This window comes from Melanaphis sacchari, unplaced genomic scaffold, assembly GCF_002803265.2.
Source record: "Melanaphis sacchari strain LSU unplaced genomic scaffold, SCAv2.0 Contig0_pilon_pilon, whole genome shotgun sequence".
In the NCBI taxonomy this organism is placed as follows: domain Eukaryota; kingdom Metazoa; phylum Arthropoda; class Insecta; order Hemiptera; family Aphididae; genus Melanaphis; species Melanaphis sacchari.
This window is the reverse complement of record NW_020270366.1, coordinates 23,877,984-23,893,348: the sequence shown is the minus strand read 5'-3', so window position 1 is coordinate 23,893,348 and position 15,365 is coordinate 23,877,984. Positions and strand designations below refer to the sequence as shown.

At 27.7% G+C, this 15,365-nt stretch overlaps 1 protein-coding gene across 1 annotated transcript in view; it reads right to left on the bottom strand.

The window, feature by feature from the left end:
* Window positions 1-14,235: 14,235 nt before the first annotated feature.
* The window catches only part of LOC112600648, a 20,346-nt gene continuing 19,216 nt past the window's right edge, over window positions 14,236-15,365 (bottom strand). Inside the window, exon 3 of the mRNA XM_025347939.1 lies at window positions 14,236-14,266. Coding sequence (XP_025203724.1) covers window positions 14,236-14,266 — 31 coding nt within the window. The remainder of the gene's footprint in view (window positions 14,267-15,365) is intronic.

Genomic DNA, 15,365 nt, shown 5'->3' with positions numbered 1-15,365 from the left:
GATAAAAAGAAATCCAATAAAAAAATTGATTGTACTTTTTTATTTTTAATTTGTTAAGTATAATATAATTGATTTCATGTAAGTATAATACATACGACTAACTAATTACAATATTAATATTTAAGTAAATATGTTTTTTTATTTCAGTATAAATATTTTGTAGGTATTATCTATACTAATTAATTACTTGATCATAGAATTAATTTTATCATGAAAACTTATATTTAACGTTAAAATTTTATTGATGTCAATATTTCCTTTAAAATATTTTTACTGAATTATTTACTTTAAATTAATTTTATAACTTGAGTAAAACATTTGTACATAACATTAAATACAAGGTGCATTAATACCATAATATAAACAAATTGACAAAATATTTAGTACATATTACTGAGACGAAATGGTTTTAGAATAGTACCAATTATTATTTTCATTAACTACCTATTTCAGTCCAATGAAATTTTGTATTCCTATTAGTAGAATAAAAATATCAAAAAAAAAAAAAAAAACATAACGAGCATGAAAGCCAGTTATTAAAATTTTGGAGTATAATTTTTTGTCTAAATAATAAAAGTAAATTACTAAGTCTGTCAACTTGATAAAAATGATAACATTCATTTTATATTTTCTTATATGTATTTTTTCCCAAATACTGTCGCATCATTATAAAGGAAATATATAGTTTTATATTTTAACTATATAACTTTCTCAAGACATAAATAAGACGACAATTTAAAAAGATAAAAATATAAAATAATAATGGTCGTAATTTCACAAAAATAAAAATAACATATACCTATGTACTTACATTATATCATGCTGACAGCATAACGTTTAACAAAAATAATAGAAGAAAAAAATATATTTGCTTAATAGTACTCTCTAGAAATGGGATGTTTTAAAAATGTATGATAAATAGGTAAATTTGTTTAAAATATAATTAATAACTATGATGTCATATAAAAAGAAAATATTTGGACATTTTTGGTACCTAATGAAACAATTTTATTTATTTAAAATAATTTTCGTTTTTTCACTTTTTAAAAATATATAAAATATAAATGTAGATTTATTATTTTACCATAACTTGCAGTATGATAAATAATATTATTATAAATATTATGTTTAATGTATTTATTATAAATATTTCGTATTTATATTTTATAATAACCGTAGTTAACAACTATTGAACACTTTTTAAACTTTACACAATACAAAATAATATATCCATACAATAATAATAAATAGAGAACATTGTATATTTATTACATCACTGTGTTATTTCAATATTAACGACCACTGGTAAAAATATTACTGGTATATGTTACCAAACTATTAATCATTTGATAAACTTCTAACTTAGCAAAAACTAAAATGTAGTAAATCTCAAAAATTTTATAACAAATCATTGATTTTGAAGTTATTCAAAATAAAAAAGTATTTTCGGTGTTATCTCGACTGGTAAAATATTGGTAGTTAAAATTTATGATTTTTTGAAAATTAGTTTGTTTATGAAAATATATACTAAATTTTAATAAGTAAATAATTTATTATCATTATAGCAACTTAAAGTCATAATAATTGAGCATTAAGTATAAATAATATATAGACTAAATTTAGATTTTTATATATGTTTACACATAGTTTATCTTAAGCATTAAAATATAATATAAACGAAAATGTAATTATTATTACATTATGGATATTACATTATATGTTGTATAAAATATTGAAGTTTGCATGAATAAATGTTATATTGCGATTGAAAAATGTTCATTATACGAACACAAAAAGGTCACAATAATTTTAAATCATTATTTTCATACGTGGATAACGAAAAAATATTTGGTAACGATGAAAATGTTGTAATCTAATTGTAATTTTTATGTTTTTTGTTTTAATGTCACCCAATTAAATAAGTTTAAAAACAAAAAAGAAACAATCTGACAAATATCTATGTATAATGCAATGTCATTAAGCGATCCATTTAACACAATAAATTTAGTTTCTATTTTATTTTAGCATTTGTTGACAATATATATTTTTATCTTCTAGTTATTTTTATAAGTATCTAATAGGTAAGTGAACTAAGCATACCCATTTATTAATCATTATATTATATTTTATAAGTATGAATTAATATACATTGAATATATTATCCTAATTTATTTTTTAATCAATAATTATTTAATATATTACATTGTTCTACCTTTTATAATAATAAAATAAACTATTATACGTGTTGATACATACACTTTCGATATAACAGTAAAGCATAATATATAATCATTATGTTTTTAACAATAGATATAAAAATATTTTTTCATTAAATGATTTAACAATACAATTACGTTTTAATTTCTACAATCGTTATTTATTAGAAAAATGTTCAAAAAAATGTTTATCAATTTAATGTTTAGTTTTATTTGTATTGGCCAACATTTAAACAAACTGAATTAAGTATAAATACTTAAATTCAATCATATTGTTTTTAGATTGAAATATTATAACTATAAATTATTAGTGCGTTTAAATTAAATACTAAAATTAAAATGTTTTTGAATAAATTGTTTTATTTATGTCTAATCTAAATAGTACTTATAAGAAGACAGTACCCAGCTGCTAACAAATTAAATGTTTTTTTGCAGATTCGTGTTTTTTAATAAAACATTAAAATTAATAATGTTTTTTTATAAAATAATTATTAGGTTTACGTTCAAACGTTCAAATTTTCAAAAATTTTGGTTTTATAATATATAAGTTATATTTAACATACATTAGATTCTAAAAATGTTTAACATTAATTATTATCATGAACTTATAAATGATACTTGATCAAGTTTTTTAACTTATAAGTTACAAACGATAGAAACCTAGAGTTATGAATCATAATTATATTAAATATAAATTATTATGATATATTTACTGAATAAACAATATTAAATTGATAAATTATAAAAAACATTGCAAGTTTAATGTTATATGTATAGTTTTGTGTTTTTTTTTTTACTTTTTTTTTTAAAATATATTATGTTATAGTTTATAAATGTATCATTTGTATTAGGTTTACATATATAATGCATATAATATATCATATAAATATTTTTATGACAGCCTTATTGAATGCAAGAGTGTGTAATGATGCTATATGTTAAAATGTGGAAAAATATAATAAAATATTTTATACCTAACACTACTTATATTGAAGTCTTCCATTCCACTCGCTATTTGTATTAGAAATAAATTACTTTTCCATTTCATGCATCATAAATCTCGTACAAATTTATTTTACTTGAACGCTGATATTAGAATGAAAGGAAAAAATATAACTATAAGACTATAGTATTGCCACGACTCTCGAGTGTCTTCTATAACGGAAGAAATAGCACCCAATTAATTAGTTTGTCTATTTTACATAGTAGACCTTGAAAATCATTAGGTTTACTTTAATAAAAAAAATATTGATCCTTAAGCTTTAATATACTTTAATACACGGTCATATATCATCCGATTATCCAATTAAGCGTGAAAACTTAATTATAAAAAATTATAAAAGCATGTAGTAGGCCATACATATATGCATAATTTAGTTAATTGTTAGTATTAAATTGTTAAGCATATTAGTGATTTTAGATAAGAAGCATTTCAATAACAATCGCAATACCGTTAATTTAATATTGTAAAGTTAAACAATTTTACAAATTTAATATTTTCTCATAACAGAATTGTAATTGTTATTACGATTAAAATTAGAACTGTGCACATTTGTCAGTAAATTCATTATATTTTCTAGTTTATACATATTTTCAAAAATATGTTTATTAACTCATAGGTAGTTAAAATTAGATAGCAATTTTTAAACCTTTATTTTATATTGGTTCACACTTTTGATTTTTATGTCTTTTTGAACCTTTTTGCTCATAATTTCCTTTTTTATTATTTTTTTTAAAATTTTTTTATAATTTTCGTCAATTAAATTTTTATACCCATTCGTTAAATTATTTTATTTTTTAGTTTCCACCTTCTTTATTTTTCTAAACCAATTAAAATGTGAAATCAAAAATATAGTTTTACATTTTTAAATTTTGTTTAATATTATATAATTACGACTGTTTTTGAAATTTTAAATGCAGTTGTTTAGAGTACCTACTCGTATTTGCTGCCATTTCAACTTTGTTTAATTCTCAGCCTTTTTATGATAATATAATTAATATATTATACTTCCAAAGTATTAAATATAGATACTTGAACAAAGTTAAATTGGAAGTACTTTTTAATTAATATACTCAAGTAAATGTGTAATTTAAAAAAAAAATACAGAATAATTGAGGTATATTAGAACATATTTCACGTATTTTGGCGTAAAATAAATACTTAGAGCTGTATTATAACATTGCGGAAGACCAAGGTCGTGGCGGAAAACCGCAGTTCCGGTATAAAAAGATCGTATTTCTATCATGTATGTATACGAGAGTACAAGACGCACAACTCACTATATAATACTATGACATCGCGTGTTCGGGGGTCATTGTCGGTCCACAAACCGGACGATGCATTATGTACGAGAAACGGAAATGGTCGATTTTTGAGAAACGAACAAACCGTAAAAACTAAAAAGCCGATCGGCGAACTATGTACCGATACGCGCGTCTACGGTATTATCGTGTACGGCGAACGTCATTATAATAACATGTAATGTAACGCGCGTAGTATTTACGATAACAAACGGATAAATGGTCATAATTCATATACCGATAACAGTTCTTCCGCTGCAGATGCCAGATGGTGATGTACAGTTAAGTATTAAATATGTGCGTGCATAACAATATCCATCGTATAATATATATACTGTATACATAGACGGAATAGAAGAGAGTTTGTTGTAAGCTGGTGGCTTGCCGGAAAGAGAGACGAAAAAACAATATTCTAATAGCGGTGATAAGCGCGAGACGAAATGAAAACCAACTGATGGACATGAAACGAAATAAAATCATAACACATTATAAACCGGCCACGAGACGAACTGGGACACTTACGGTAAGTTACGGCGGCGACCGTTGTAAATCGAGGTCAGTGCTCGGCGGCAGTAGTTTCCGCGCTCGCCGAGGACTCACAACGAATGCGTCCTTGGCACAACCGCTAAAACCGCGGATCGACATTCCAAATTTCACGTGTTAAGGCGTAGTAATATTATAGGTATCAACACACTTTATTACAACTCTACGCGTAACTCTGTTAAACATTATTATCGTCGTAAACCGATATAAAAATTACTACTGTTACCAGCCGAGCAACTGTTGTTAACGCGCCGCAACAGCCGATTTGCATACACGTGGTGGCGACGGCAATCGTAAAATAAAAAACACCGTTTGCAGAAGACGGATCAATTGTTGACCCCACCCGGTGTTATAAACAATATAAACCCACACAACGTCACACTCCTCTTGCCTATATGTTTGAAATGATATAAAATATATGTATGAACGTCAACGGCAGACACACTTATCGCGCTCGTTAAAACTTTGCGATCGACATTTCCCTCTTAAACTACAATTTTTTCGATGGAAGTCATAACGGTTGAGTTTTGTAGTGAAATATAAATATCCGAGTACAACGTAGCTGCTGCTGGCTACAGTGTACGTTTTGAAATTCCTAGATATCTATGTATTATATCAACGCCACTTAGAGTATTGCATGTATTTTATTTTGTATCATTGCTTTTGTGTGCTCCGATCGCCGATTGGAAACAATTTAAATTATTTGAACACGTTTGCTATAAGTATAAAATAGAAATTATTCCCAGAATTTGGCTATAAAATTTAAAAACAAAAAAAGTGGTATTAAAGTGGGCAGTAGGTAACTGGAATAACTCTGTTGAAAAAAAAAACGGAAATTGCCTCGCTGGAAACAAGAACATAAAAAAAACATCTTTTCTTCCATATAATATTATAATAATAATAACAATGATAATCAATAAAATACATTATGAGCCGATCAAACTATAACAGTGTCAATATAGTTCCAGCTGTGTACTTTTTTGAAAAATTATTGTCAAACTAAGAAAAAACATCATAATATTATGTTAACTGTATCGATAGTTTCCAAGATTGCCCCCATCAAGCATAACCCGTTATAAACTTTCTTTTAAAAAATATACATAAATATTTATACAATATACATGTGTGAAAAGAGTATATATACATGAGTACGCGTATAAAACAATATTTTTTAGAACTATTGAAGTCAGCGTATCATAAATACAACAAAAGTATGTACAATATAATATACGACTAACGCGAAACGTTCGTGATTTTCCATGAAATATTATAAGTTATAATAATATAGATTAATATTATATTATTTATAAATAAGAAACCTGTGCACTTGAATATTTTGTATTTTATGCGACTATCCGGTTTCGACATGTGCAAAACATTTACGGCAATTCCGGATGTAGACTACTGTGGTAGACTTGTAGACGTTCTCCCAAGTCACTTATTATAGATGGCAAATACGTATACTAATTCATATATAATAGATACATAATATATATATATATATATATATATATGATTGGTTGAACTCATTTCCGAAACAAGTTACACCGCTGAAACGTTGACAAAGAAATGTAAAAAAAAAAACAAACACGAAATGTATTATATATACATACAGCTATTTTAGACATGTCCAGATATCCTACATAATACCATTACCATAAACACGAACAAGAAATGAGGACGAACAATAATTACACTCAAACATCACCGCTACGAGATCAATAATTATATTGCATACGGCTTTAATAAACTCTTGCAGTAAAATAGGATATCCGGTCAATATATAAGATAATCCGTTACCGTCACGTATCCGCGAACACAGATTAGATACAATGCAAAGTCATTGCGTTATATACTTAAATACTTTATCGTCCAATAATTACATAATTCGGGTGCATTTCAATTGTGCAAAAATCTCGTCCTAGCCACCGCAAGAACTCTGTTCGGATCGCGTTACGGATTGCTGATAATAAATATATATATATAGAAAGGTCTACGCGATAAAGTCGGCGGAAGGGGAGGAAAGAAATTTCGATTTTATGACGCGGAGAGGAGTAGAAAAAAAAACTCCCGAACAATATAATAATCTCGGAGAACAATGGTGCCGAAAATTTTCGATCCGTTGCGCGCTCTTGGGATCCGGTGATTAGACACCATTCGTTTTTGTGTGTATAGGTGGGTGATATAGCGCATAAATACATACAATGTTATTATTATATTTTTGCGTAGAACGCAAGCCAGTAAGTTTTCAGTTTTCCGGCAAGGAAAAATATTTGCGTTGCGCAATTGCGCAGTGACGGTTGAAAACATGCGCGGGCACTGGCTATATAATATAATAAATAATAATAATATACGTACGTAACACCGCGGGTGATCGTTTTGGTCAGAGAAGACTGCACGTATTAAACATATTTATAATGTACTGGTCGATATATTATAGTAAATCTGGCAATATAAATTTTATTTAACGCGGTTTTATTATTGTTACAATTTTTATTTTCAGGAAAGGGATAAAATACAATTGGTAAATACGCGTACACTAATATAATATAATGCATATTTGTATTATTAAAATAAAAGTAAAATGTCTGTAATCAGTTACTTCCTGGTCTACGATGAGAGACATTACCCTATCTATCATGATGATGACAAGAGTGCGGTGTGATTTCGAGTGTGTAATTACTAATTGCATTATATTATCATTTCAGAGAGTGAAGTATTACGCGGCTGGGTAAGACGTGATAGTAATTTAATGTATGTGAGTTTCGTCTAACTCTCAACCATATAATATTTAATATATAATTTTCTAAGAAAAAATGTAACATGTTATATATAATATTTATACATAATTCACTTTTATGTTATAGGTTATTGTTACCCATTATTACGTTAAGGTATGTGAATATATCAGTGCTAATATATCATATTATTATTCTCGAGAAATGTATAATATATATTATTATGTACAAAAAAATATATATGTAATATGGAGCTAACCTAACCTGCGAGACTGCTGATCAAAAAAATACAAAAAATATTCCAATTTAACTTTTTTTTTTTTAATGTTCTCAATAATTTATAGTTTTTGGGTTATTTCATATTTGAATGATTTAATGATTCAACTGAAGTTTAAAAAATTTGGACATTATAATACATTATATTAATGTAAAAAACCAAATGGGAAATAAAAATCCGTCTAATAAAGTTGAACATTGAAAACAGAAATCTCGGAGTACAGCTCTACATTCAATTATTTATATGATGTTAGTATCTGCGTTAGGTTAATGGCTTAAATTTTCAGTTACGTTGACAATAATGGAATTTTATTTTCTTACTCTACCTGCAATTTAGCTTAGCAAAAAACAAAATCCAGATATGATTTGATTATATTAATGGTTTTTAATAAAAATTTAAGAATATATTATAATAAATTAAAATGTATTCCATTTACTAAGAACTAATGAAAATGAACAATAGTATACCTATAACAATGAAATTTTGAGTTTCAACACTATTTAAAGAATGGATTTTTCTAAAATTATTTAAATATTCGAACATTAAATAGTACCTAGATTTATTAATTATTCAGCATCTAAAATTAAATAATCGTATTAAAAATTATTTACAATTAAGACAACTATTGTAATTTATTTTTACTGTTAGATATATAACTAATAAACATATTATTATAGTAACATATTTTTCGACGGTATCTAGCATTACATAATTGTTTGAGGGTGATTGTAAAATTGTAACACTATTTTAAAATTATATTTGTTATTTGCTTAAAATGATTTAATAAAAATAATCTAAAGTAACCAAATATTTTTTTTCAAATTATTACGAGTACATGAAATTAGGAATGAACAAATTATTAAAGCAAATAACTAAATTATGCTCTATGCCTCTATCTATAAAACAAATTCATCAAAAACTAAAAAATTCAAAACTAAAAAAAATATACCAAGAAAGTATTTATTGATAAGCTTAAAAAATATTTCAATAACATACCCAATAATATATTTAATTGTACTATGGTTATATTTATTTAAAATATAAGTTTTAAAAACTGGTTATTTAAAATTTATACCTTTTACCTATATAGTACCATACATCAATTAAAAATATTTACTAAACAATGTACTCTAAAATGTTTGTTTATATTATAAATTATGTTATATTTTACCTTATTTGTTAATAATATTTTTTTATGTTATTATTTTTTTAGCTTCTAATTTTTGCTTTTTTCATAACTTTAAATGAGTATACATTTGCTCTCCGATAAGAAATTGTATCTCAGTGTAGGAGTCTGACATTTTTTCTAATATTGTATTAATATTTACCAGTAAACTAAATTTCACTATAGAAATATTAATATAAATTTATTATTTCCAATATTTTGTTCCTTGATAAAAAACTAAGTTTGGCGACCTTAGCACATTTTATTGGTAACCAGCAATTATTATGGTATAAAATTATTGAACAGATTCCACTTAATATAGATAGGCACTTAACAAGATGAAAACGATTTTTTTTTTTTTTTTTTATAATGGAACACCCATTATAATAACGCGAACCCTTATGTTGATGGTGAACAATGATAGCTTTTTCCTTCCAATATTTCAAATATTATGACGTTTAACTCGTGGGCGCGAACGGTCAAAAACATATTGTACCTATATTATTATTGTATACGAATAGACACGTGGGCGGTGAAACGGCTCGGCGTGGTGACCGATAGAATTGTGTACCTATGTGTAAGTATTATGTTCCTTGGAATTTAAACGAAAATTATACTATCAAATTCTCGCATCATTAGCATACCAGATGACTGAATAAGAAAAAATCACATTAGATAGGTACTTAAAAAGCAACCATTTGAAATTAAAATAAAATAAATAACGAAATGAAACTTTTACGTTTATCCAGTATCTATGATTAATCATAAATGTATAAATATATTATATAATTGGATATAGTATAAGCATTGTACATAGTCACTGACTATAAATTATTCATTTTATAATACGCATATCACACTATCCTCTTAAAAATGATAATTATTCGATCCATTTACATAACAATATATATTACAAACACTGAAACACAACCATAGGTACGTCATCGCATACTTTTATAGTTGAAAGTCGTCGACACTGTATATTTATTATTCGTTTATAAAATGAAAATTCTATAAAAAAAAATGTATATATTCTATTTCAGACAAATATCATGAAATGTATTAGCGATTGTATAGTACCTTTAGTACCACTAGATCAGGTAGAACAGCCGGAAAAATTAGGTCTGTTCACGGATCCCGTGAAAAATGCAATTTAATTCTCCATGTTACATAATTAATGTTCATTACACGATTACACTGCAGTTATATAAAATAATGTATCTTATGGCTTGCCATATCATTATGTTTGGTATGCAAGTATTGAACAGAAAATATTTTCCATTTTTCATGAAATATAAATTATCTAGTAATCCTCAAATATTTAATTCCGTAGCGTCAAACCCATAATTTTCCGGCATGATTTCTGTCCTGTCTACCTATATACACTGCAGTCAACTGTCGAGCAAAATCCGTGTACCTAAAACAAATAGGTGTAATAATTTACAGGTAACCATTGTCGATATGACACAATTTAACGGATTTACATTTAATTTATTTTTATATTTTAATATGATTAATATATTTTGAAAGCGGTCAACCGCGTTTCAGACTGACGTGTAGGACAGTGGGTGGTGAACATTATTTTAGATTTTGTTTTATCTTTTGTCTCAACAATTTCTACATCTTATAGCGCTACTATACGTTACTAAACATATATTGATTTATATATATATATATGCAATATGTATAGGTATTTAAAAAAAAAAAAAAAAAATTGACTATTTAATCTTGATTAATAAAGAATTTATATCATTTATACGACTCTTCTACCACGCATACCATGATAAACAAAATATTATGACGAATTTGTTTTTTTCTAATAGGTATATGTAATGAAAGAGACTCGATGTAAATATAATTTATAGTTATAAATACGTGGTTGATGTCGTAAAAGACTAATAGTATTTTTTCAACTGATTATTTTAATTATTCTAAAATCAGTAGAGCTCCCCACACATTACATACACTTCAACTGCGCAGTTCTAAAATAACTAACTTGTTAGTTTCTCTATATTTACTTTTCGATATTCTTTATAATATTTAAATAATAGAACAGCGAGAAGAGACTATATTGAACGAATATAAAATAAATATTACTAATCAAAATAATACCTATTTGTAATGTATTGTGTGAAATGATGATTAGCAATATTATTAATGAAAAAGACAAAAGTATTAATAAATATTAAATAACTAAATACCAATAGTCAATATTATAATAAAAATTATTGTGAAGATGACCAAAACACTCAATCGGTATAAATATTTTGTGTAAAGCATAAAATAGTAAAAACGTGATTTGAATTCTAGAAATAATTTAAATGTTACAGTCGAATTTAAATCCAAATCGAACGTGACATTGGCAGTAAATAGAATGAAAAGAGTATTATTACATGTTAGTTATATTGGGAGTGGAGAGTTGCGTTTTGCGTGATCCTACAAACTCAGTTTTCTCTAGTAGATTTTAAACTTCGTGGCGAACCACATTGGAATAAGCAATACGACGCTTGAGGTTTACGATCAATTGGAGCACGTAAAAATGTGTTGTTTTTTATTGAGTTAAAATGTGTTCCTATATTTTATTGATGACTTGAAAAATAAACTAAACACGTGGGCGAATCAATAGCCTAAACCAGTTAAACCATAAAAAAAAAACTTTAAATACTAAATTTTTACGAGATAAATAAACGCGATTTAATTCGAGGTAACATTTTATCATGTGAATTTTTTCAACAATTAATTTAAAAAAAAAACCCTTTCAGTTATATTCTCTATATAACACTACATAATACTCTTTATAATATGGCAAACGTTTAGAAAACGTAAATGGCTGAAATGATACCAATTACAATACTACGATAATAATGGGCCTCAACGTGACAAAGTACTTAGAGTTATAGTGGAAGATACCACCATGCGTATAGTGTACGTTTTTTAGAAATTATATTTTTTACGCGTTTATTATATTATATTATACAAACGACAAAATAAGAATACAACACGCAGTTCCTATATCAGAAAAATAGAAAGAAAGTTAGTAACCTATACATATCGATCGCGAAAAACGTGCACGTGGAGTACGTGACGAGAATATTGTAAACGTTTTTTTTTTTTTTGTTAATTTTATAAACTTCCTGTTCTAGCTATTATAATATTATTATAAAGGTATGCTACCATCAAAATTTCTGAAAAGATCCAAGTTTAGACGGTTCAGTAGGTTTTTATTATTTTTATAACTATAAGACTGTTTTTTCATGTTCGCTTATTAAATAATTTTCAAAGTGGATTGTAATTTTTAACCAAATTCTAATGTAAAAAAACAATAAAAATATCTAAAGACTACATTATTTATTATACATACCATCAATATATTATTATGTACCACTTAGCTAGACGATGTTTATTGTACATTTTCTACACGCATATAACTTAATAAAATATACAAATATATTTTAGTACCACTCTGAACGGAGCGATGAATATATTGATTTTACTATGATGTATATTTTTTCTGTCTATCATCACTTTTTTCTTTTGGAGCAGTAAAAATACTTGGATTTTCAGTTTAAACTTTTAAGGGTGGTATTTTGTAAAACGTTGAGTCTAATTGACACTTTATAAAGTTAAGAGTAAAATTTATGATGTTTTACGTTAATTCCGTTTTTGACAAAATCAATTTTTTCAAATAATTAGCTTAAAAAAAATATTTTTGTTTAATAAAGTCACACTAACAGTATATTGGAAAAATAAGGCATATTATAACTATTGTATTTATTTGTTTTAAATGTATTTTACTGTTTACAATCGGTTTCGATTATTTCGTAGAGATTATTTAGTATGTTATGCTATTTTCTTTATTCATTATTGGGTTTGCATTCTAATATTAAAAACTCGATATTTTTTTTTTTTTTTTTAACTCAAAAATGGATAATTACAGAATTTACATTTTTACTGAATATTTGTACTAATGTTTATTATAAATGAGGAAATTTTCAAAATATTTTGACTCTTTTTTAAGCTGTTTATAGGTGTTTTAAATTAATGACTTCTTATTATTTTTTTTTTTTTTATCGATTCAAATGCGATACAGTTTATGCTTTCGATTTAAAAATATGTGAAATTTAATAAAAATAGTACTATATAAGTAATCTTACAAGAATTATAAGAAAGTCTTGGCGAAAAAGTATTTAAATAAGTATTATGTATTATTAACCTACCAACAAGTTTAAAAAAAATCCAACTAAATTCTTAATAAAACAAACACATAAAGTAAAATTTCAATATCAAGTCGCATAAAGAATTATTAAATATTTAATGAATTATTTATGAGTTAAATAATGATCTTTTAAACATGGTTTAGTAACCAATGATTGGTTTAATACATTTTAATTAACCATTAAATTAGTGATTTATATATGTAACCTGGTATAAATTTAATGAATTGTTTCCACTCAGTATTGTTTAATTATTTTATAATAATATGGTCATCTACGGATTGCGCATACTAGACACCTGCAATGTAATGACATTATTTTAATCAAAGCCGATATAGTTGTTAAATGCGAATATAGAGGTGCGCCCTGGATATTATAATACATATATCTTTAAGGGTACTGATCGTAGTAATATGTGTGTAGAATTTTTTAAATATATATTAGTTACAATAAAATATTTTATTGCACTTCATCACTCTACTCAAAACACAATAAAATTATATTTTTATGTTGATATCTAAAAAAAAAAGCATAAAAAATGGTGAACATGTATTTTAAATATTATAAAATATTCATAAGATTTTTATTAGGACATTAAGACCATTTATTAGGTCTGCTAATACAAATAATTATAGGTTTGAAATTTCTAATTATGATTTTTAAAATCTGAAAAAAATATACCTACATTATTTTCAGTATATTGTATTGTTATATTAAAAAAATAAAAAACTAATATGTTTTCCCAATCAACTTTTACCGCAAAAACAAAAGTAAACCAAACCTAAAAGCTATAACCGCTGCTACTAAATCGTCTAAAAACCAAAAGTAAATAATACAAAATCTTAAAAATTTTAAGAACAAATTAATCATTTGAGAATACATAATATTATACCTATCATGCAAAAACATCTAAAATAAAAATAGATAATATTATATTTGTGTGTAATAAGATTGATTTTGTAACAGCGCGGTAAAACAAATCCCAAGTAAATTAATATACGTCGTAGATTACTTCTGCAAAGTAGTTCACGAGAGATAAAAACCGCCAATGCATTTACTCATATGCGCGACCGCGCCGGCGCCTCACATCATCTCACAATAATAAAATACTACATAATTGCTTCGGAGACGACCCAAATATATACTCAAAACGGTTTGAACCTCCAGCACCGGCAAATGGGTCGACAAAGTAGCACATGGACACGACTGGCCACCACTGTACCGATGCGGATCCTGGACCAGCGACGCACGTTGCGCAGGCACGGGAGCCCGGCTGTTGGTGGACATGACCCGGTTAACTGACGCCGCGGTGGACGGCAATTGATACCGAGTCGGGCCGCCGCCCCTGCCGCGGCCAGTCACAGTCTGGGTGGGCGAGCTGTAACTGTCCCGATCGCTGCTCGTCAAGCGTGCGGAGTCGATGACGCTTGGTCTCGATCCATCCTGCGGAGCGTCATCGTTCCTCGGCGGCGGCGGTGCCGTTCTGGTGTTGCATCATCGATCACATGGGACGCCGTTGAGGAACGTGACCGGCGGCGCGTTCCGCCGAGCGGCAACCTGAGCAGGTCTGTTGGACCAGCACGCAATCGGTCAGTGATATCCTCCGGTGCGGTGGCCCGAAGTGGTGCACGTCTGCCGTCAGTCCGTCCGCTGTCATGCAGTCAGCGACTGTGACCGTATGCCCGCGCCGAGCCTGGACCGGTGGATATCTCGGACATGCACGACGACAGGTCGGAAGACGGATTGACCAGCAGCGGGTTGGGGCCCTTCCGGTGGCCGGCGCAACCGAACGCGGCGGACGCGGCGACGGCGGCCAGCGACGCGTGCAAGCACCAGCGAACACGGCGTACCGGCGGTCGGACGGCGGCGCGCCGGATCTCTGGGCTATCAGCGCGCGGCCCACGCCCTCGC